This window comes from Macrotis lagotis, chromosome 5, assembly GCF_037893015.1.
Source record: "Macrotis lagotis isolate mMagLag1 chromosome 5, bilby.v1.9.chrom.fasta, whole genome shotgun sequence".
Classification (NCBI taxonomy): domain Eukaryota; kingdom Metazoa; phylum Chordata; class Mammalia; order Peramelemorphia; family Peramelidae; genus Macrotis; species Macrotis lagotis.
The window spans coordinates 123,370,979-123,395,524 of record NC_133662.1 but is presented as its reverse complement, the minus strand read 5'-3'; the positions used below and the strand labels follow the sequence as shown (position 1 = coordinate 123,395,524).

Sequence of the window (24,546 nt, the reverse complement as noted above, 5' to 3'; positions counted from 1 at the left end):
CTATGAACACCCTTCAGCATGACTTTCTTGGCCTTCAAGGCCTTGGACTTGGCTTCTGTTTTGGGGGGGGGGGGGAGCCGGGAAGGAAACCTCTTCTTTCTTTGCCTTAGTCACCATCTTGGGGGATAGTTCTACTCTGCTGTTCAGCTCCAGCCTCTGCAGGACAAGGGGTTTGGTCCATTTGACACTGATCTTAAACCAATCAATTGTTTCATGTTTGTTTCTAACTGTTGCTTCTTAGCTCACATACAGATTTCCTCAGGAGACAAGTAAGATGATCTGGTACTCACATCTCTGAGCTTGCCATATTTTGTTGTGATTCATGTCAAAGACTTCAGTGCAGTCAGTGAAGCAAAAGTTGATTTTTTTTTCCTGAACTTCTTTATTTTCTCCATAGTCCAGAAAATTTGGTCTCTAGATTCTCTGCCTCTGAGAACTAACCTGCTTTACTGGTAATTTTGGGTTCATGTTTTTCTGATGCCCAGCTTGCAGAATCTTAAGCATAACCTCATGGATATGTGAAATGAGTGCAATTTTCAAGATTTTGTATGATCCTTGGCATTACCCTTCTTTAGGATTGGTATATAAAAACTGATCTTTTCCAATTCAGTGGCCACTGTTGAGTCTAACAAATTTGCTGGAATGTTAAGTGTAACATTTTAAGTGATGTAAAATAGATTATTTTAGGTGTAGTAACTAGAAAACCTTGAATGGAATAAGTGGAAGACTAGTATAGCCAGAGCCTATGATATACCATACTTAACTAACAAAAGCCAAAGTCACACTTAGCTAACAAAAGCCAAAGTTAGTGCTCTTGGGCCAAGAATAATTTTTTTTTCCTTTTAATCCTTGTGTCTGGGACTAAAGTCAAAGTCCATTTCTCTGACTTAAAGTCTTGAACTTAAGGTTTAAAATTCCAAAGATCTACTCTGAATTTGAATGTAGAGGAATTTGATTCACAACAAAAGAAAAGCTGAAGGAGGTTCAAAAGATAGCTGAATAAAGTTTAAGTATTCTCCATCTACTTGTCTTTAATTCCCACCTTTATTAAATCTTATTTTTCAGCTGCAAAAATCTTCATTGTCTCCCTGCATAACTTCAAGTGAACTGACTTTATTTAGATTGAAAAACAAAATCTATGAAGAAATCTGATTTCTGTCATTTTTTTCTATTGGCACTACTTTTACATCTTCCTGTTAGTAAAAATATTATGTGTACATGTAACCCAGGCTCCATGATTATTCAAACTCTGGGCTCACAAAGAAATAATTTATCTTGGGAATATCCCAAAAGATGAATATCTCTTTTACTCTTTTTCTTTTCTCCCAGATTCTATGCTAGGAAAACTCCCAGTATATCTTATCTATGGTTGGGTCTAAGTTTCCATGAATGAGATTTACTCAGTTTCCAATTCCTGTACAGGCCCATACAAGTTGAAAAAACATAATTGGTTACAGGATAGCCATTAAATTAGCTACCCCACAGAATTTGCAGAAATTACAAAGGACTCCTAAGAGCCCATAAACAAATACAAAAAAACACAAAGTACTCATGATAGTTCATAAATATTCAACACAAATTTTCATTGCTCCAGTTGCTACCTTTTCTTGAATTGAGAAAATCTATCTTCAGATCTGCTAGCATGGGCAGAACAAGTTTCTCCCATGTGCCTCTTATGAGGGACAGGAGGAAGAGAGGTGCTTAGTCTCCAACCTCCTCCCTGGTCTCCCATTCAGGTTCTCTGTTAGCTTTTCTGATTTCTGGATCTTTTGAAAAGGAAAAAAATAATGTTTTGGTTCACTTTTATCAGATAGCTTAAAGGGGAAATTATTACCCCAAGAGCAAGAGTGCATCCTTCTAAGAGTCTAAGACTACTAAACAATCTTGGGTACAGAAACCTATCCAGTAGGATTATGCTAACCAGTTCATTTTGGGGAAATCCTAGTGTTTTGATACTTAATTACTGATTTGTCTTTTCTGCTTTTAACAAGGTGCCAAAGGGTATGTCCAGACCCTTTCCAGGAAGAAATTGGGCTATCAAAAATTTTAAAAAAAGTTCTATCTCTCAGTAAGCTCATCAAATTAATTAGGAAATTTCCTTGATAAATCCCACCTTTCACATATAAAACTTCACTTTCAGAATGTAAACAAACATTATGGTGAGATACTTAAAAGCAAAACAAAAAATCAACTTGCTAAGAATCACTGGTTATAATAATGCCCTTATTTCAAAGGTATTTCAATTATTAAAAAACAAAAAAACAAAGAATTGCTAGCCTATTTTTTCCCCACTTTACATGTTCACATTCTCTCTGTTAGCAGTCATAATGTTATGACTTACTACATGAATTTCAGCAAATGATTTTGAAATCTAAGTTAAATATTTATAGGTATTAATCAACAGTATTCTCAGGTTTTGTTTTCTGCTAGTTTTAAAAAAATTTACGTCCTGGAACTAAAAACCAGAAATTTTTGAGTAAGAGTAAAAATGATTAAGATAGTTTTTTATAATGTTGAAACTTTGTGATGTATGGAAAGTTGGGTAGTTATCAATACCTGTAAATATAAATTTGAGAGCAAATGAAAATGACTTAACCAACAAATGTACTAGGATGAATAGTTTAAACTAATGATGATTTAACTTAGCTTATTGTTACATAGTAATAATGAATTTTTTCTGTCATCTTAGGTTCTTCAAAAACAGCTAGATGATGTCAAAGAAGAAGAGATAACTTTACTAAGCAAACATAAGGAGGTGGAAAGTGAGCTAGCAGCTGCTAGAGAACGGTTACAGCAACAAGCTGCAGATCTTGTCCTTAAAGCTAGTATGTCTGATCATTTTTTTGTGTGTTACCAGACTAAACTAATACTTATGTTAATTCAATATGAAACTAGTCTTTCCCTGTTATATTTAAATTATACAGAATCTGAGTATTTGATGAGTTTTAATGCTCCTGTTGAATCAATGTTGTATCATTTTCAGGTAAAATTTAAATGGTTTTAGGTAATATATACTTTTAAAAAGAATAATTTTTAAATTAAAATACTTGAAAAAACACAATTCCAGAGAATGTAGTCAGTATGTAAAAACATAGTATATAACAGCACACATTATATACTGATTTTAAGCTATTTAAAGTAATGAAAGTAATACTAGAATTGAATCATGCAGATAAATTTTAATGTCTCATTTCAATTGGTTTATCATTGAATTCATATTTGTACAAAATATAGTATGCTATGAAAGTTCTTCTCTGCTAGTGATCCATGACATTTGTTTAAAAAAATAAGGTATTTTAAGTTGAGAAATCATATGTGGAATTTTTGCTTTGGGGAGGGGAGAAGGTCTTTGAGTCAGCTATTTGTAGTATTAATTTTGCTCTAATGTGCTCAATAAAGAATTCATGGAATTCAGAGGTGAAAGGCACCTTAAATCTTAACTAGTCAAATCCCCTCATTTTACAGATGAGGAAACTCAGGTCTACAGAACTTAAATGACCAGGGTGAGGATTTCAGTACATTCCTATGATACCAATCTTTTGTTATTTCTGTGCTTTTTCCTCTCACTAAATAGTGCCTTCCTCATTTCCTCATCTGGTATAGAGCAATATGCTTTTAGTTTGACATCCCCTGGCTTTTCTTTTCTTCTCTTCTTCTCTTTTCTCTCCTTCTTTCTAGATCCTGATCTTCCAGTATTTTTTTTCCTGGTATCCTTATCTGCCTTTCTGCCCCAGATTTTCTTAATAAAGGTCAAAGCTCAGTATGCCCTTCCATATATCATAAAGGACACTAGGCTCAGAGTTGAGCTAGCTCTGGATTCAGAGGATAGTCCCCAGCTCTGACCCTGGCTAACAGCATCACTTTGAGCAAGTCATTTATATTGTAAGATGAGGGAATTGGAGTAGTTGGCATCTAAGGCCATTTCCAGATCTAGATCTGTGAACCTGTGAATGTTGTATTTGAATCCTTGCTCTAATAACTTAGTAGCAAATCATGCAACATATTTCAACCTGTTTCTTCATCCATAAAATGGGAGCTTTGGTGACTCACATTTATATAATGCCAAAAGGCTTAAGTACCTTGTGAGAAAGACATTACAAGGGTTATTAACTTTATTTTTTAAGTGAGAAAATTAAAACTCACATTTTAAAGCAACTTACCCAGGATTAGACTTTTAGTGTCAAAATAAGGACTTCATTGCTGAAGTACTTGGCTTGTAAATGTAGAAAGTAATATTGAACCTAGCTTCTCTGACTTTCAAGTCCATTGCCCTTTCTCATACATTATACTGCTTCTCCATACTCTGAGCCAAGGCTGGTGAATGTTTAACAGCAGTTGAGCCCTTCAGTATTGTTGTTATTGTTGTTGTTGTCCTCAAAGAGAAGACCATGACATCAGGGAGGTAATTCTAGGACATGCAACTGAGTTGGATTTAAGTGAGGCCATGCTGTGCTAGTGTCATCAACCTCACTTTCTCCTCTAGAACCATTTTGGTCCAATGATTCAGATATAGATTAGGACTACTAGGGATGGCCCAAGATGAATTTAAACTATTCATATTAACACATTTGTTAACTAAATGATGCTCATTTGCTCTCAAATTTAAATTTATAGGATTGATGATTAAAAAACCTAACTATTTTCTTAAATCACAAGGCTTCAACATTTAAAAAATCTTGTCTTAATATTTTTTGCTTTCACTCAAATATCCACAAAAAAGAAGGGAAAAAATTATTGGGAGGAGACCCATGGTATCTGTGATTGGGGCAGCTGAGAAAACAAAGAAACTCTTTTTGCATAATTAAAAAAAATCCTATAGGAGGGGGAAGACCCTCAGGGTTTCTGACCAAAACAGAAACAATTGCTGCTAAATTCACTCTGAACCAATCAGGGCAGAGCCACCCACGAATATGAGAAGAAAGAAAAGAGGAGAAAGGAGGGCATAAGGGAACTGTAAGCTCAGCTTGCCAACAGTGGGGCAGCTCCTATGACTCAAAAGAGTTTATTGTTTGTTCTTCTTTCTCAAAGAAGATCATGACATCAAGGAATTAAAACTGATTGTGAGCACTTTTAATTTTAATCTACATTATTAACATTTTCTTAAATCTAGATTTTCAATGAAACAATAAATCAATCTGATTTGCAGCAATTGCTGTTTTTTGAGTTATAAAAGCTCACACTAAAAATGGAATAGTTCTCGCAAGCTAGTTAGGACTGGTTCTAGCCCTGTATGGGCCCATTTAAATATTAATTAGGGTACCTTTTCTTATCCCCATCTGCTTGCAATGGGGGAATATAGGAGAATACCTGTATTTAGACTTTTTCTGTGTTTTGTCCAATTTTCAACTTCAAAAAACAGTTTAAATGTTTTGAGAATAGATTTATTTAGTTGTTAATGTACATCTATAAACAGTGATTGTTCAGAGACTGAATATTTCTACAGTGAGGAAAGTAGAAATAACTCCTTATACAGTCCTAAATTTTTTTTCTCCAGAGGTTTAATGCAATCAGTAATGATTATGCCACTCAAAATATATTCGATTTTTAAACCAAGTTTTTTTGGGGGATAGGTCATATTGGAATGCTCCAAGCTATTCAGATGTCACAGGAGACAACAGTAAGAGAACTGGAGACTGAAAAATCTTTGACAAAGGAAAAAGTATCCCAACTTGAAGAAGAAAGAAATTTTTTGCAAAGCAGAATCAAAACCCTGGATGAACAACAGAAAAAGCAGATTCTGGAACTGGAAATGGTAGGAGGTTTGGATTTTTTTTTTAGGGGAGACAAAACAAAAAAGAAAAAGATTCAATTTTCTTTATATTTTGCAAATCATAATTCTGGAATTGTTTTGAAAAATTAAAAAATTGACCTCATTCTACACTTTTGTGAAATCTTCATTGTATTTGATCTTAACAAGGTTTCTATAATGTTATAGAAGTGTGGCATTATTGGAGAATATGTGTAAATGTAACAAAATAAAACTAATTGCATTCTACTACTAATCAAAATGCTATTTCAAGAATAATTTTTCCACTGGGGTTCAGTTTTGGTAAAGGGTAAGATATTCAGACAGTTAACCATGTAGTTTTTTGGTTTGTTTATTTTTTTAGTTTTTGCAAGGCAATGGGGTTAAGTGGCTTGCCCAAGGCCACACAGCTAGGTAATTATTAAGTGTCTGAGGCCAGATTTGAACTCAGGTACTCCTGACTCCAGGGCTGGTGCTCTATCCACTGCGCCACTTAACAACCCTCAATTAACTTTTTTAAAGCTAATATGTACCAGGCCCTGTTCAAAGAGCTGAGGATATAAAGAAAGGTCAAAACCAGTCCCTGCTCTCAAGGAACCTCCTAGACTTAATAAGAAAGACAACATGCAAGCCAGCCATGTTACAAACAAAATATATAGTATAAATTGAGGGTAATCTTAGGAAGAAAATACTAAGATTTAGGGCTGGGAAGGGCTTCCTATAGAAAGAAATGGGGGGACTGATTTAGATTTGAAGAAATTCAGAGAAGGTACAGGGCAGAGATGAGGAGGGAGAGCTCTTCAAATGTAAGAACTTCGGAGTCAAGTGATGGAGTATTGTGAGTGAGGAACTAAAAAAGGAGATAGTGTTACTGATTACAGAGTATCTGGAGGTGGGGAGTAAGGTATTTTTATGCATAAAAATGGTACTAACAATTATATGATTTCCTTATCTAGGTAAGGAAATTTTCTTTACCAGTGTAGATTAGAACCTTGATTCAGCAAAAAAGATAATAATAATAACAATAATAATGTTGACAAGAATTGGTCATTTATAGACAGGCCTCTCAATGTAAAAGAAGTTGGTTTTTTTTTACTTTTATTCGTTATAAAAAAGTTCCATTTCTTACTCTGAAATTGTGAATCTTGCATATGTATATCACATGTGATATGTCACATCATTTATATTTTAAGACAGATAGTCTCTTTTGGGAATAACCAATACCCTTTACTACTTGACATAATGCTCTACATATCATGATAGTCAAACTTGGATAGTAATGATGAAAAAGCAATTAGTAGGGGCAGTTAAGTGGCATAGTGGATAAAGCACCAGCCCTGGAGTCAGGAGTACCTGGGTTCAAATCCGGTCTCATACACTTAATATTTACCTAGCTGTGTGGCCTTGGGCAAGCCACTTAACCCCATTTGCCTTGCAAAAAACCTAAAAAAAAAAAGCAATTAGTAAATAGTGAACTTTTATTTATATATTTTTATTTGTAGCAAATGAGTGACACAAAAAAAGCTCAAAAAGAGTTTTATGAGAAAGAACTAATAAACATGCAGACTAGATTGGAAGGGGAAACAACACAATTAAATGAAGCTCACTCAAAGACTTTGGAAGAATTAGCTTGGAAGCACCATGTTGCAATTGAGACTGCCCACAGTAATGCAAATAAGGACAAGAAAAAGCTACAGATGGTAAGTTGTTTTTTTTTAATTTATCTAATACTGCTAGCTTTGAAAATGGCTGGGGATGAGTAATTGGAAGGAAAGAGTTGGACTTTAAGAGTGGAAAAGCCCACTCTTATTTAGCCAAAATGAATTCTTTGTATTCATAGGAGAGGTCTTCAGTGCCTTGATTAAGGACCTAATTACTCTTTAATTTATACACAGTTTTAACAAGTTTGTATAGATGTTTACTGGACTTAACAACAGTTTGGAAGAAATATATTAGAAAGGAGGATGAGAGGGAAGAATTAAGATGGCAGCTTGAAGGCAGGAATTCGCAGAAACTCACTTCCCCAAAACTCCAAAAGTCATCAAATTATGACTCTAGTCAAAATTTAGAGGGGCAGAAACCATAGAAAGACTCAGTGATACAATTTCCCAGTCCAAGACAACTTAGAAGATCCACAAGGAAGGTCTGTTTCACTGGACCGTACAGCCGCAGCTAAGCTCAGCCTGGCCAGAGCAAACCAGCTCCAGCCTTCCAGGAATGGCCCCATGTGGCACCTGGGTACCTGGGGGCTCCTAGATTCATGGCAAGCCTGAAGAGGTGATGAGAGAACTCTGCTGCACTAGAGTGAACACGGAGTGGAGCATCAGGCTCAGAGCAGCCCTGTGGTGATAACTTGTAGGGGAATCAGGGAAGCCACCCAGCACTTCCAGAGCTCCCAGCCTACAGATGGTGAAGAGTTTGATGGATAGTGCAGAGGTCCCTCTGCTCTCCCTGGGGTAGAACTCTGCTGTTTGCCCACACTCAGATCCAGGCTGCAGTCTGGGTCCTATACTACTCTAGTCGGGCAGGGACCCCCCCACCAAGAGCTCCAAGGCAGAGTGGAGGGCCTGTGGTTATTCACATATCAGACCACAGGCAAGAGAGCAGTCTTATAGGACCTTGGAGGAATTAAGGTCCCAGTGGGTGTCTCAAAACCCCGCCAAAGCCTTGGAAGTGCAGTAAATCAGTCAAAGACTGAGGAAATGAGTAAACAATAGAAAAAAGAAGAATCTGACCATAGAAAATTACTTTAGTCCCATGGAGGATCAAAATACATTCTCAGAAGATATCAAGGTCAAAGCTTCTGCATCCCAAAACCTCCAAGACAAATAGAAAATGGACTTGGGCTATGGGTCAACTCAAAAAAGACTTTGAGGGGGCAGCTAGGTGGTATAGTGAATAAAGCACTGGCCTTGGAGTCCGGAGTACCTGGGTTCAAATCCAGTCTCAGACACTTAATAATTACCTAGCTGTGTGGCCTTGGGCAAGCCACTTAACTCCATTTGCCTTGAAAAAACCTAAAAAGAAAAGACTTTGAAAAGCAGTTAATAAATGTAGAGGGAAAGTTGGGTGGAGAAATGAAAGTGATACAGATAAATCATGAGAACCAAGTCAATAGCTTGTTGAAAGAAATAAAAAAAATTGAAGAAAATAAAATGGTAAAAACCAGTTTAGGAGTAGCTAGGTGTCACATGGTTAGAGTATCAGCCCTGAAGTCAGGAGGACCTGAACTCAAATTCAGCCTCAGACATTTAATAATTACCTAGCTGTTTGGCTTTGGGCAAGTCACTTAACCCCATTGCCTTAAATAAATAAAATAAAATAAAAAACAGTTTAGGCCAAATGGGAAAAAAAATATCACAAAAGGAAATGAGGAGAAGAATTAGTCAGTTGGAAGGGGAAATAAAAAGGCCCTCTGGAGAAAATAACTACTTCAAAATGTAGAATGGAGCTAAAGGAAGCTGATGACTTTTTGAGAAATCAGGAAGAAATAAAACTATACCAAAAAGAACTAAAAATTAGAAGAAAATATGAAATATCTCATTGGAAAAACAACTGACCTCAAAAACAGATCCAGAAGAGATAATTTAAAAATTATTTGGCTACTCAAAAATCAAGAAAAGGAAAAGAGCCTAGACTTCATTTTTTCAAGAATTAATACAGCAAAATTGCCCTGGGATCCTAGAAGTAGAGGGTAAAATGTAAATTGAGGGAATTCACCAATCACTTCCTGAAAGAGATCCCCAAATAAAAATTCCCAGGAACATTATAGCCAAATTCCAAAACTCCCAAGTCAAAGAGAAAATACTGCCAGAAATAAACAATTCAACTACCATGCCTCTATAGTTAGGATTATACAGGATTTGTCAACATCTATATTAAGGGCTCATAGGGCTTGGAATATGATATTCCGGAAGGCAAAAGATCTTGGTTTACAACTGAGAATCAACTACCTAGCAAAACTGAACATCTTCTTTCTGGGGAAAAGATAGACTTTCAATGAAACAGGGGGCTTTCATACTTTCCTGTTGAAGCAACCGGAGCTGAACAGAAAGTTTGAGCTCCAAGTACAGGACTCAGGTGAGTAAGTGAAAGAGTAAGTAAAAGAGTAAGTGAAAGAGAAGGACTAATTATGAGGAACTTAATAATGTTGAACTGTTTGCATTCCTGCATGGGAAGAAGATACTGATAACTCATATGTACTTTCTCATTCATAAGAGCAGTTAGAAGAAAAATATATAGACAAGGTGGAGGATATATAGACTAGGCATAGGAAGGAGCTGAATATAATGGTATAATATAGTAATAAGATGGAGTCAATGGTGATAAAGGAAAGTATTGGGAAGAAGGGAAAGGAAAGGAGGAAGAAGGGTGCTAAGATATTTCACATAAGAGTCAAGATAAAGCTTTTGCAGTGGTGTGGAACAGGGGAAGGCAAGGGGGAATGAATGAGCCTTCACACTCATCAGAAATGGTTCAGAGAAGAAATAACATACACACTTAATAGTGTATAGAACTCTATCTTACCCTAGAGGAAAATGAGAAGAAAGGGATATGGGATAAGGAGGAATTGGGTGAGGGAAGGGGGGAGTAAGTGATAGGAGAGGGAAGATCGTGGGAGAGGGTACAACACACTTCTGAGCAGGGACAGGGTGAAAGGAGAGAGAGGATAGAATAAATGAGAGTGGGCAGGAAAAGAGTAGAGGGAAATACAGCTAGTAATAGCAACTGTGGAAAAAATAATGAAGCAACTGATCTGGTGGACTTATGATAAAGAAAGCAACTCATTCCAGAGACAGAACCTTTGGAATCTGAACATAGACTGAAGTATACTTTTCTTTCTCACTATTCTTGAGGTTTCTCTATCTTTTGGAGGTAGGAGGGGGATTTATGTTCACTCTCACAACAAGATTATTGTAATAATATAAAATAAATAAACCAACAAAGTAAAAAAAAGTAATCAAAAAGGGGGGGGTGGAATTAAAGAATCCAGAAAGGAAGATGAGAGTAAGATAAGATACCTCTAGCAGTCACCTAGGCATCAATAAGAAATGAGAACTGAAAATGATTGCAAAAGAAATATAAAGAAGAAATAAAAACTCAAAAAGTTTAATAATCAAGAGCTATTTTTATAGGGGAAAAACCCCATCCTCCTCAAGAGGTCTTAGGTTCTATATTACAGAACAGAATATTATGAAATTCATAATGATGACTGTGAATTTCCCCCCAAAATCTCAAATTACATTCAGTATAATTATTTAAAAAAGCAGTCAGGTATTTAATATATTTAGCAAAGATGTTTAAATTTGATTCTAAACATAATAAAAAGCCAGTAGTTTGTTGAATTAGGTTGGGGAGGTGGTAAACAAGGTGACATAGTCCTACACTTTGAAGAAATCACTTTGACAATTTGTGGAGGATGAATTAGAGAGGGGAAGGACTTGTGATAAGATCAATATGGAGGCAATGAAAAGAAGAAACAGTTTTACTCTTGTGGTATTCTTCCTCTGATTTTTTGTTGGCTATCCCAGCTTAATAGAATGATTTATAGCCTTCAATTCAATAGGTATTTATAAAGTACAGACTATGTCTATATAGAAGGGTCTCCATTTAGTGCGAAGGGTTAAACAGTCAAAAATGGAAGTCTTGGACATCAATGAGTTGATATAAGGAACAAGTATAACATACAAATCAGTTTAGAGACCTGGTAAGTTGTCAAAAGAGAAGATCTTAGGAAGAGTCTTGTGCAACAGGTAATACCTAAGTTGGTATGTTGAATAACGGAAGGATTCTTAAGAGGAAGTGGGGAGAGTAGCCCCAGCTATAATTGGCCCCTGACCACATGTATTCCCTTTGTGTATATATTCACCACATGTTCTTGTATGTACCCTGACATGTGAGCTCTTCATTCATTTACCTAGCTCACATAGATATGTATAGCAGACCCCCGACAAATAATTTTGCATATATATAGAGTGTATTCCATAGTTTGCATGAGCTGAGGAGGCAATAATTTTTTTACTTGTCACTTATTTGTTATGCCATTTGATTAACTATCTTTTGATCTAATGTACAATTTGACTGGTATAAATAAACACATTGGCTTGACCCTGAGGTAGCATTCCAGGGTAGGGGGGCACATAAGGTGCCACATATAAAGTGTTTGAATTTAAAAAAAAAAAAGCAAGGAAGCATTTTTAAGAAGAAAAAGGACAGATGGCTCAAGATAGGCTGCCAGGAAGTTTTAAAATCTTTTACAAAAAATTGAGATAACTGTTTTTAAGTCAAATTGATATCATTTTAATATTGGGTTTTTAATGGATGAAATGACAAGATTAGGAGCAGGAGACCTCTAATCCAAAAAATTCAATTAAAAAATGAAAAAGGCAAGAGTATATGGCAATGGACACTGATAGGAATATGTGTGAGGTAGCCTCACATTGTTTGAAGGAACAAGCTCTGATAGGTTGAAGCTGGGAAGACTTCTGAGTATTGATTAAGGAATTGGGCTAGCTTTATCTCTTACTGAGGATAGCATCACTCATTCTGGAGAGACATCATCAAGTTGATGAAGGGTGATAAATTTTTTACAGCTATCAATTAAAGAGGAATAACTAGCAATCTGCATCTTTGAACCAAGTACTAAAATTTCAGCTCCTTCCTTGTGCTATCAAAGTGTAATTCCAAGTTAAAATAGTATGTTCCAATGCTGTTTTGTTTTGTTTGCATTTTCTGTTAAATTCATTTAGGTCTCAGTTTTATTTAGTTTTAATTACTCTTGTTGGTATCAGTCATGCTAATTCAATAACTAGGGAAGGAAAAAGAAACACCTGAGGAATTAATTTCTCTGGGACTAAATAATCTGACATCTACTATGGAGTGAATTCTTCACACAGAAAAATAGAAAGAAGGCATTAAGGATGAAAGGACTCTAGAAAGAAGGCATTAAGGATGAAAGGACTCCAGAAATATTCCTGAGGATACCTATTCTCATATGACAGGGTGGCTTAAAGGTATATCATCTGTACTTTAATCGACCACAGTCTGAAATGTTTTATATAATTTCAGATACAAGATAATTTCACATACAAGAAAGTTTGTGTGTATAATTTATTATTTTAAAATCCATTATGTACAGTCAATTGTAATGACTCATCAAAACTGTTTCTACAGATGCAGATTGGTCACAGGAGTGTAGGTCATAGTTATGTGCTACAGAGGTAGAGGAGGTAGAGGACAGCTGCAAATGGGTATTTGAAGTTCGTGATCAGGTCTTTGGTGATCTTTGAAAGAGCAGTTTTGTGGATTGTTGAAGGTGGTAGCCATGTCAAATAATAAACTGGCCATTCTCATATCCTTAAATAGTTTATTAATATTACTTGATCTCTTTAGTTCCAATTAAAAAGACAATAATTCTCCTGTTATCTCTGAGGAAAGTAGATTCAGAATTATTTATTTCTGTCTCTCCACAGGGCCTGTCCTTTTTGATAGATCAAAGGGAAAAGGTTTTGTCTGTGCAGACCTTTTCAAAATGTGCATCTCAAAGAATGGTTTTCAAGTTGTGTATTAGATGGATAGTCATCCTGGGAAAGACAGGGAAACTGCTCTGATTGACACTTTGATAAATCCTGGAGAAAATCAGATCTTGTCAGTTAAACATCAAAGTAATCAATGACAAGCAAATGTATAACCTGATATTCTTTAAGCAATATATTTCTTTTTTTATTAAAGATATTATTTGAGTTTTACAATTTTCCCCCAATCTTGCTTCCCTACCCCTACCCCCACCCCCACAGAAAGCACTCTGTCAGTCTTTTCTTTGTTTCCATGTTGTACCTTGATCCAAATTGGGTGTGATGAGAGAGAAATCATATCCTTAAAGAGAAGTCTAAGAGGTAACAAGTTCAGACAATAAGATATCTGGTTTTTTTTTCTAAATTAAAGGGAATAGTCCTTGAACTTTGTTCAAACTCCACAACTCCTTATCTGGATACAGATGGTACTCTCCTTTGCAAACAGCCCAAAATTGTTCCCGATTGTTGCAGTGATGGAATGAGCAAGTCCTTCGAGGTTGAACATCACTCCCATGTTGCTGTTAGGGTGTACAGTGTTTTTCTGGTTCTGCTCATCTCACTCAGCATCAGTTCATGCAAATCCCTCCAGGTTTCCCTGAAATCCCATCCCTCCTGGTTTCTAATAGAACAATAGTGTTCCATGACATACATATACCACAGTTTGCTAAGCCATTCCCCAATTGAAGGACATTTACTGTATTTCCAATTCTTTGCCACCACAAACAGGGCTGCTATAAATATTTTTGTACAAGTAATGTTTTTACCCTTTTTCCTCATCTCTTCAGGGTATAGACCCAGTAGTGGTAAGCAATATATCTCTGATCAGAAGTTGGTCTCTTAACCTTTAACTAAGGGTTATAAAATGCTAGTCTGCTATGTAAAGCCAGTCTCCTACAATATTGACTTCACCTGTGTCAATATCTATCTAGTTATCACATTGTTAGTACCTTGATCAACAAACTTAAAGATAAGAGACATCCTGGATGAGTAGAGAGAAGATCCTATTGTTGTTTGCAAACATTTTCCCTTCAGCATAAGTGAAATTCTTGTCAATAGGAATTTTCAGTAAATGTTATAAGATTTGAGAGAATTGTATTTGTAAAACCTTGTCATCTATATGAAATCTCATTGGTTGGCCACCTAAAGTTTTCCAGCTCTTTGTCTAAATTGTATAAAACTTGACCAAAATGCTGGGGAAAAGTTGGCATCTGTAAGGATGCCATCCACCCATGGGTTTGTGGTAATATCCTAGAGAATTAAACTTAATTTATAAAACTAACTTTGTTGTTTTGTTTTAGCCAAAGGGAAACAATAGTTAACAAAACATACAATGGGTAGTAAGGAAATGGAAGAAATAAGTTTTTCAAGAAATTTGGCAGCAGAGAGGAAAAAAGAGAGCAGGAGAGCTATGGAAAAGAACTTTCAAGGAATTGTTTATAAGGATTGGGGAAATCCTATAGGCAGATGGGAGAGAACCCAATGAAGGGAATCACTGGAACATATGTGACCTCTAAACCAGTATTAAATGAGAATCAAATTACTCTAGAGATTTTAAATAATGTCAAAATATAAAACAAAGTAAAATGTGTCTTTATCACCTGCTCACAATAACATGCCTTAAACTATACTTTTCCTTTTTTTCTCTTTTTCAAAGGAACTAGAAGAAAAATATGAAAAAGAAAAACTACAACAGGAAGAAATTAAAAGTCAACTTATACAGCAGATGGAAAGACTAAAGGAAGACCTGACAGCCAAACTAAAAATAGCTAATCAGGAGGCAAGGATCTTCTAAATCTCATCTACTCTGATTTATGTTAGACCCTAGCTAATCCAGTAACGATTTCTTGGAAAGATAGCACCTTGAGACATTTAACTTGTCAATGCCCCAGGCAGCTCTCTTAAGACTCTTGCAGATGTTAAGGATTTGTTTCACTGAAGGGACTTTTCACCAAGAGTTGTTTATTCTGATAAAATCAGAGACCTAGACCCAGACCCTGAGAAATACTCCAACCCCTGAGGGAAAAAAAAGAGATTTCTTATTCTAGTGGCATTATATGAATATATAAATTAAAAATATGTACTAAAATGTGGTACTAAAATGTGGACATTTTAGAGAAAACAGTGAGTTTAAACTTCAACTGTTATTCTTAGCTCTCCCATTATGAAATTGGTTTCAAATAATCCCTGAAAACGTTAGTCCAAAATACTGCAGTCAGTAAACAAGCAACCACATTGCTAGAAATAATTGTGGTGGGGCGGCTAGGTGGTGCAGTGGATAAAGCACCGTCCCTGGAGTTCGGAGTACCTGGGTTCAAATCCAGTCTCAAACACTTAATAATTACCTAGCTGTGTGACCTTGGACAAGCCACTTAACCCTATTTGCCTTACCAAAAAAACCTAAAAAATAAATAATTGTGGTACTGGAAGAAAAAAAAGAAAACTTTATTCTAGTCTTAATACAAAATTATAACCAACATATCTACACTTATAAGGCTATTTTTCTGATTGCTGCATCTTTTGAAGGAAAATATAAATGAAAAGACTGATTAAAATAATAGATTTTTACAATCAGTAGTTTTACTGGCAGTTAGAAGGTTGAGCTATATAAAAATCTGTACAACCATGGAAGATACGGATAAGATGAGCATGAACTTTTTTTTTTACCAAATCACAAACTACTGTATAACAAAATCCTTAAAAAAGCTATTTTCAGAAAAAAAAAATTAATCTGACCACTGGTTTACAGAGTAAATGTCATGGAACTTCTTACAGTGAGAAGTGTTATAAGGTCTGTTTACAGTGTCATGTTTATACAACTAAGATCTAGAAAGATTAGACCTGTTTCTTGCATGGTGAAAACATAATGACTCGTGTAGACTAAATTAATATTCTTAGGATAGATTTGAAGCTTTCTAAGGATTAAAACATCAGCCAACCAATACACTCCAAGAAAACATTACATATTATCACTGTTAAGTGATAGAATGCAAGGCTACATGGACTGTGAATCTGAACCTTTATTAACACCTCTTGTAACATTTTAAAGTGGTTCCTCACATGCTATCCCTTCTTTACAAACCCTTCCATAAACCTTTCCCCATTGATCTAGACACCCTTCTATAGACCCTCTTATTCTATCACTCTCTAACTCAGTACCCTCCTTATCCCCCTCCTCTTAATTCTTTATGAATTTAAATGGTTTTTATACCCATATATGTATGTACATATGTATGTATGGTTCCCTCTTTAATCCATTTCCAATGAAAGTAGGTTTCCAGAACTACCATCTTTCCTTCCCCATCTATTTCCTCCATGTCAATTCTTCCTCATACATATACATCATTTCTATAAGATAACTTTTCTTTCTTTTCCTTCTTTTTTAGAATCCTATCCTCAGCTCTACCCCAGTCTTTCTTTCAAATTGCCCAATTACTAAACAGTCTTAGACATCTGGTTTACATTTCTTCAGATAGCAATCTATTTGTCATTATTGAGTCCCTTGTAATTAAAGTCTTTGATGTTTACTTTATATTACTCTTAGAACTTGTTTGTCAAATTTTTCTAATGAATTCAGGTCTCTTTGCAACAAAATTCTGTAAGTCTAGCAGTTCATTTAATGCTCATTTTTTTTCTGTCGGGATTATGCTTAACTTTGTTAGGTATGATATTTTTGGCAGCAACCCCAGTTCTTTTGATATTTTATATGTAGTCACAGTTAGGTCTTGTGTAATTCTAATTGTGACTGCTATATTTTAATTGACTTTTTTCTTGTTGCTCTTAAAATCTTCTCAACCTTGGAATTTTGAAATTTTGGCTTTGATATTCCTGTTGTTTTTTTCTCCTAAGATCTCTTTCAAGGGATGATCAGTGAATTTTTTCTATTTCTACTCCCCCCCCCCCTTTGTTCTAACACTTCAGGACAATTTTCTTTAATTATTTATTGTTTTATTGAATCAAGATTCTTTTTTGATCATAGCTTTCAGTTAATTCAATTGTTCTATGTTTACTCTTTTTTGACCAGTTCTCCAGATCAGTTGTTTTTCTTATGAGGTGTTTTACATTCTTTACTATTTCTCATTCTTTATATATTTTGTTTTATCTTGGTCTCTATTGACTTCATTGACTTTACTTTGACCAATTCTAATTTTCAAGGGATCATTTTTTTTAGGTTTTTTTTTTTTGCAAGGCAAATGGGGTTAAGTGGCTTGCCCAAGGCCACACAGCTAGGTAATTATGAAGTGTCTGAGGTCAGATTCGAACTCAGGTACTCCTGACTCCAGGGCCAGTGCTCTATCCATTGTACCACCAAGCTGCCCCCTCAATGGATCATTTTCTTAAGATTCTGGATCTTCTTTTCCAGTTTCTTAAGTTTCTTTTCATAATCTTCTTGTTATTCTTGAATTGTTTTAAATTTTTTAGTTTTTCCTTAATATCCTTTCTTTGGTTTTTAAACTTTTTTGGTTCTTTGAATTCTTTTTGAACAGGTAGCCATTTGACATTACTTTTTGGGGTAGGAGAGGCCTTTTCTTTGCTCAGTTCATATTTTAGTCATTTTTGACTCTATTACTTGATTTGGGCCTTTCTTGGCAGAGATAACTAGAGTGATTTGCTCGCTGCTTCTGCATTTACTAGATGTGTGCTGGTTCCTTCTTGCCTGGGACCATATCTTTCCTGCACAGCTGGACCTCCCTTATCAACATAGGTGGCTTCTTTTCCCCCAAGATACCACAGGTGAGAATTCCTGTGACTGAGGCAGAGGTTGTCTTATAGCCCAGCTGCCCCTAGGACTTAACCTCTTGCTATTCAGGGCGGGGGAGGTAGCCTGGAGGCTACCTTCACATAGGCTTAAGTGGACCACAGTTCTGCCTCAACTCTTGTTTACTTTTACTGCTCTGACATATTGGTGGAAGAAATCTGGAGAGCTTAGAATTTTCTGACCTATTCTACCATCTTCTCAAATCTTCTTTTGTAGTATCTCTTTAATTCATTCCATCTCCAGACGCTGCAGAATTAATTTTGTATAAACCTACTTTCAATTCTCTCATTTCTCTCTGATAAACTTTTCAGTTTTTTTTCCCTACAGCATACATGATAAAGTTTAAACTCCATACCAATGCCTTTAAGGTTCTCAATCTGACTTGTACTTTATCTTCTTTTAGTTTCTTAAGTATCAGAGAGATTGGTCAATTCTTATTCCCAAAATACACAATATATTTTTACCTTTGCTTGCCCCATTCTCTCTGCTTAGAATGATCTGTCCTTGTTGTCCCATGTTTACCTGTCCAAATCCTAGTCAGTTTTCCAAGACCTTACATTACTCCATGAAATGTCCCTGACCACTACAACACATAACAATCTTTCTATTCTCTAAATTCCTTTGTCACTTTTTATTTGTATCAACTAACTGGCAATTATATTCCACCAAGTCTTGTACTGTTATTTACATTTTTACTGTATCCTTCCAATACTAAATAATAAGGCTTTTAAATAGTGTGTATGAATATATTTATGTAGGTATATATGTATTTGTATTCTTTAAAATAGGAATATAATAAACTGACAGTATGTATTTAATGAATGAATTACACTTTTTATTCCCCCTCCCCCAAATAGATTTTTGCCTCTTTACTCCCCTATCCACTAAATCTGGAAGTCTTGAACTGATAGATGATAAGGAATTGAAGTAATATCAAAGGCTAGGTCCTTCAAAAACTAGGTCAAAACTAAGAATTCCATGAAATTAAATTTGGTTTTTTGGTTTTTTTTTTTAGATTTTTGCAAGGCAATGGGGTTAAAGTGGCTTGCCCAAGGCCACATGGCTAGGTAATTATTAAGTGTCTGAGGTTGGATTTGAACCCAGATATTCCTGACTCCAAGGGTGCTCTATCCACTGCACCACCTAGCTGCCCCCAATTCCCCAATTAAATTTGTTTTGTAGGAATCTTCCATCATGAAGGAACAGTTACTTAAGCTTTATTTTCAAAAGTATATAAATTCAAATACTTAAAAATTTTGTATTATAAATCTTAGGCAAATTACATAGAGGTTACTACTTATTGTAGTTTATAATAACTTTGTCCATTCAACTCCACTGTCCTGAATATATAAAACTTTTTGAATAACAGAATTAATTTGACTCACGTGTGAGTTTAGTATTTTCATTTGAATTACTTTTTCAAAATACTTATTTTTATGTGAAAATATTTATCAGCTACTCTTGACTTCATCTTAGTTATGCTTTAACTCCTTAAAAAAAAGGATTTTTTTTTGTGAAACAAACTAGGTCTTTCTTGGATATTACATTTAATATCTCAGTGCCATGAGAATGGAAGTGCTTTGAAACTGAAATATTATATAAATGTAAGATAATTATTATTTAAGTATTTCCCAAATATGTTTAATTTAAGGAAAGTAAAGGAAAAATGTGTTCAATATTTTTAGTTTGGGTATCCTAAATATTCTAAAACCATTATATTTTTATGCAGGTTTCTCGCCTCCAGGATCTGGTAAATAAAAGTGAACAAGGCCTCGGTTCTGCAGAAGGGGTTATCTCTGATCTTCAGGACTCCAAGGGACAACTTCAGAATGAACTAGATTTAACCAAAGCTAAGCTAAGAGAGACCACAGACTCATTATTCAACCTTGAGGTAATTTCATAATCCACTCATGGCTCAAAATTTTATTTTATTTTCATTTTATTTATTTTATGAAAAATAAAATTCAAGCCATTCTAATACAACTATCTGTGTGACCATGGGCAAGTCACTTAGCCGTTCAGTGTCGTAGACAGTTCTCTGACATTATAAATTGCCAACAAGATAAACTGCCAATCTCCACACTAATTGAGCAAAAAGTCCCCACACTTTTAAACATCAATGCAAAGGTCTTCCATTGATAACTTAAATTTTTTGTAGACACTTTAATAATTTTTTAAAATTTAATTAGATCTAGTTTTTAAAAAATACAAGGCCCTCAATTCTATGACTGTCAAAAAAGACATCTTAAAGTTTCATTTAAGAATAATAGGCAAATCTTTTCCATAGGTCCCTTTCTTCAACACTTCCTCCCTCATCTTATCCCTCCTGGCCCTGGTGGCAGAAATAAAACAAAGGGCTAAACTTGTTCCATACTTTCTTTTTTCTGTTTTTAGACCATGAAGATAAAACTCTATAGGTTGACAACAGATACTATGGTCTGGAGAAAAGGGGAATAGAGGAGATTCAAAGACTTTTGTTCTTGACCATTTTCTTTAATAATTATTAATACCTATAAAACATATCAATGAGATAATTTTCATGATATTAGCACTGTATTAAAGCCATTATAAAATATTTTAGAATGAAATGGTACTTTTCATAGTTACTTTATTCAACTCTAACAGCAGTTCTTTGATATATGTATCATTTTAGAGATTAAAGCTGTGGCTCAGAACAGTTAAATGACTGTCCCCAGGGTCACATAGCTAGGCAATATCAGACATGATATTTGAATTCAGAACTCTGCTGACTCTAACCTAATGGTCTAGTCACTACTGTACTACCCTTTTACTTATAGTGTTGTAAAGAACCTTAGTTGATTGATATCAGTCTATAAATATCTATATCAGTTGGCCATGTTGACTAGCATTTCAATATAGTTTAATATCAAACATGTGGTAGATAGTTTATCATTTATAAAAAAAAAAAGTTTGGTTAGTTCCTTTGAGTCTTGATAATTATCTTGATTATTTGTCATTGGATCATAATTTCACAAAGTTTATGTCTTGATTAAGATCTAAGAATCTGAAAGATAACCCTGGTAACCTAATAATGAACTTTTGACTAAAGAAAACTGTGCTCACTTATTTAAACAGAATATTATATAAGGATTATTGAATAATCCATTGGGAAAAAGTTTGAAATTAAAATTTGACTATGTTGGCTTAAAAATACTTCAGTATCATAGTAATTTTATGATATAATCAATGTGGTCTTTACTTTTCTTGGATCATAATCATAAATCATGTATAGTTTCTCTACCTGTATGACCCATCTATATCTTACAATAAATCTGAAGAATTTTTTATCCAAAGAGTCTATCTTCCCCTACATTCTTTAAATTATGTGGATACCAGGGTACCATATGGGCTGACCATGTGTTATCCCTTCTCTTTCTAAATGACCAATCTACCTTCTTTTCTAATCATAAATCTCCTGACTGGTATCATTTATGCCACTTCTTGCACAAATCATCACTGCAGTTTGCTATATTCTTGTCATGCAGACGATTCAGTCTTTTTTGTTGCCTTTTGGGTTATGTGCAGTTGTTATTGTTTAAAAATTGTGATGCAACATAATTTCACCCCACAAAGATGGAATTTTATTTTAGGAGCATCTTGGAATCATTAAATCTCAAATTATTTTCATTTTAAAATTGTAATGTTAGTATAGTTTGGGGACTGTTTTTAAATTTGTTGTCATAAATCTTGAAAACCTATCAAGTTACAAGAAATTTTAGTCACTGTTCATTTTATATAAAGTAATTATTTGAAGTAAAGATTTAAAAAACCAGCTTTTACTTTTTGATATACATTTTGCTTTATAAAGATTTTGTTTTTCAGAGAGAACTACAACAAGAAAGACATCAGCATAAGACATTACTTGCTACCTTGAGGGAAGATGAGAAGTACAAAGTGGACAAAATGGCCCAAGAATTAGAAATAAAATGGACTGAAAATCTTAGGTGCCTTTTCTTTAACATTTAAATTTAACATTTAACATTTTTTAAATTTTCATATACAATTTGATCCTTTGAATTTGTCAAGACCAAAGTATATAAGTAAATAGGGTAACTGCTATTAGAAATATAATTTCTGTAGAGTACTATAGTCTATTATATTGCTTCAAATACAGACTTGCATTTTTCTCCCAAACTTGAATGTCACTGAAGACAAGATAGTGAAAATAAGAAAAAAATAAGAAAAAAGAATAGCAAAGTGACAGAAAACAGTGATCAAAGGGATTAAGGCATGTTTATTAAAAATCAAAATGTTAAAAATCACAGTAAATATTTTTGTAATGTGATTTTTGTGCTATTTCTAGTACATGAGAATATTTTTTTCTTGTTCAGAATTCATTTTATTGGTTGGGGCCTATATTTAAGATAATTCATATAGACCAATATAGTAAGTCACAGTATGGTGGTGACAGTTTTTCCCTTGGAATCTTATCTTGCTAATTTATAAACAATTTCTTTATGACTATGCTCATTGACAGTTACTGCCTGGTATTAATAGCTTCCTTTCTATACAGCTCTCCAGAAGAGATATAGATCCCTGACACCAGAGATTGCATAGCTTTTATGTAGGAAATATATTCCTTCATTTGTTGTCTTCCAGTTCACCTCCTTTATTTCCAGTGGAAGGGAAGAAATATAATGGAAATACAGTTCCCTCTTTAAGCTTTTATGATTCACAGCAATAGTGTACATGGAGAATGAATATTTATTTATATATATGATTTTCTTTTACCTTCTAAGTAAAAATACCTTCCCCAAATCTTTAGTGATAACTAATGAGATATTCATGCTAGTCTGTATGTATAACACAATAAATTCTGCTAATCATAACTTTTGCCTAAAGATTTGCCAGCTCTGCTCTTTTAGTTTCTCCCTTTGCCAGTTTTAGGAAGTGATGTCTATGCTTTCACTACATTCTTTTTCTTCCACTAGGGACCTTGAAGTCCTGTCATAGCATTTCTTCCTTAATATTCTGTTGAACTTAGTTCATTTTTTCTTACTTTACATTACCTGTGTTCCACTGCTGTTCTCTTAGATAGCTTCTTTGTTCGGTGAGTGAATTTAGGTCAGCTGATTGGCAGACCTTTGTGCTCACGATTATATTAGGTTTATAATATATTTCAATTTAGCAGCATGGTAATTATGCTTATAAAAATACTGAGCCTAAAGATCTAATGTCTACTTTATGCACATTCACAGATACATTTATGACTTTGAACAAGTTTTTCTAATTATTTTCTTTTTAATAGGCATATTAATAATCCATATTTGAGAACAGAATTTCATTTGTCAAGTACTTTGTTTTCATATATATCCAATTGCTTTATAATCTATCTCATTTCTAGACAAGAGTGTTCTAAGCTTCGAGAAGAGTTAAGACTTCAACATGAAGAAGATAAAAAGTCAGCAATGACTCAACTTTTGCAACTAAAAGAACGGGAAAAGAATGCTGCCAGAGATGGATGGCAAAAGAAGGTAGAAGATCTCTTAGACCAGGTAATTAATGTTGATAATTAACAATAAGGAAGAATGCAGAACTTGGATTTATATTTCTGAAAGTTAATTTCTTGTTCATGCTTTTCTTTGAGACTCTCCATAAGATGGACTCATGTTTTTGAACACACAGTTATGTACATTCCTTTCTTGGGATCATACCTATCCAGTTTGTTATGTTCACTTTTAGTCTGGTGGTTCAGAAGCTTCCCTTTCCCTTGAGCTGCTACCATTTTCATGCCCTCTCCATCTATTTTTACTCCCTTTCCCTCTGACCCTAAAAATTACATGTCTTAACTGCAGCTTGGAATCTTTTCACTCTTTGTGCTTTACCCCCAGTAATGCTCAGATCAGAGGCAGAACTGATAGTGACCAGTGGTAAAAAGAAAGGGAAAGAAGGAGCAAATCTCCACCCTCTGTCCATATCATTTACTCTCAGTCACCTCTTACTGTTTCTCTCAGCTCCTTTAAGAAGTGCCCAGAAATTCAGTGTCTGGGTGTTCATCTGAAATGCTGATGAATTTTATATAGCTGATGAAGTTTATGGATCTTTCTTAGAATAATGTTTTAAGATAAATACATAGATTAAAAGGGAAATGAATTGCACTAAAACACCAGTGTCAAAATATTTTTTAAAAACATATTCTCAGACCTCTGCTTTAGTTCCTTGTGTAAACAAAGACTTGTCTCCCTTGTGTTTATTTTTCCCCCCTTTCTCTTCCAAGTTCCAAGTGAAAAAGGGGAAAATTTATAGGAGCATTTTTGTACCCCACCAGTTTCCCTTTGTTGTTATCAAACATTGGGGGAAAAATACTTTCCACTCTGCAAAGTACCCTTTGCTTGCTTTAGGGATAGCTAGGCCAATCTTAGAAGCCTTCAAGGCAAGAGAAAAAAGTGGACTAGAAGGATATAAGAGGATGAGAGGGGAATGGAGAGATAGGAGAATAGGGGTGTGGA

At 34.7% G+C, this 24,546-nt stretch overlaps 1 protein-coding gene across 3 annotated transcripts in view; it reads left to right on the top strand.

The window, feature by feature from the left end:
* The window catches only part of FAM184A (family with sequence similarity 184 member A), a 164,629-nt gene that overhangs the window by 98,399 nt on the left and 41,684 nt on the right, over positions 1–24,546 (top strand). For all 3 annotated transcript variants that reach the window (XR_012468533.1, XM_074187458.1, XM_074187459.1), the window contains exons 3-9: positions 2,690–2,825; positions 5,571–5,752; positions 7,249–7,446; positions 14,975–15,097; positions 19,806–19,967; positions 21,920–22,041; positions 23,442–23,592. Coding sequence is in view for 2 of the 3 variants with exons in the window: in XM_074187458.1 (XP_074043559.1) it covers positions 2,690–2,825; positions 5,571–5,752; positions 7,249–7,446; positions 14,975–15,097; positions 19,806–19,967; positions 21,920–22,041; positions 23,442–23,592 (1,074 nt within the window). In the remaining variant the exon portion in view is untranslated. The remainder of the gene's footprint in view (positions 1–2,689; positions 2,826–5,570; positions 5,753–7,248; positions 7,447–14,974; positions 15,098–19,805; positions 19,968–21,919; positions 22,042–23,441; positions 23,593–24,546) is intronic.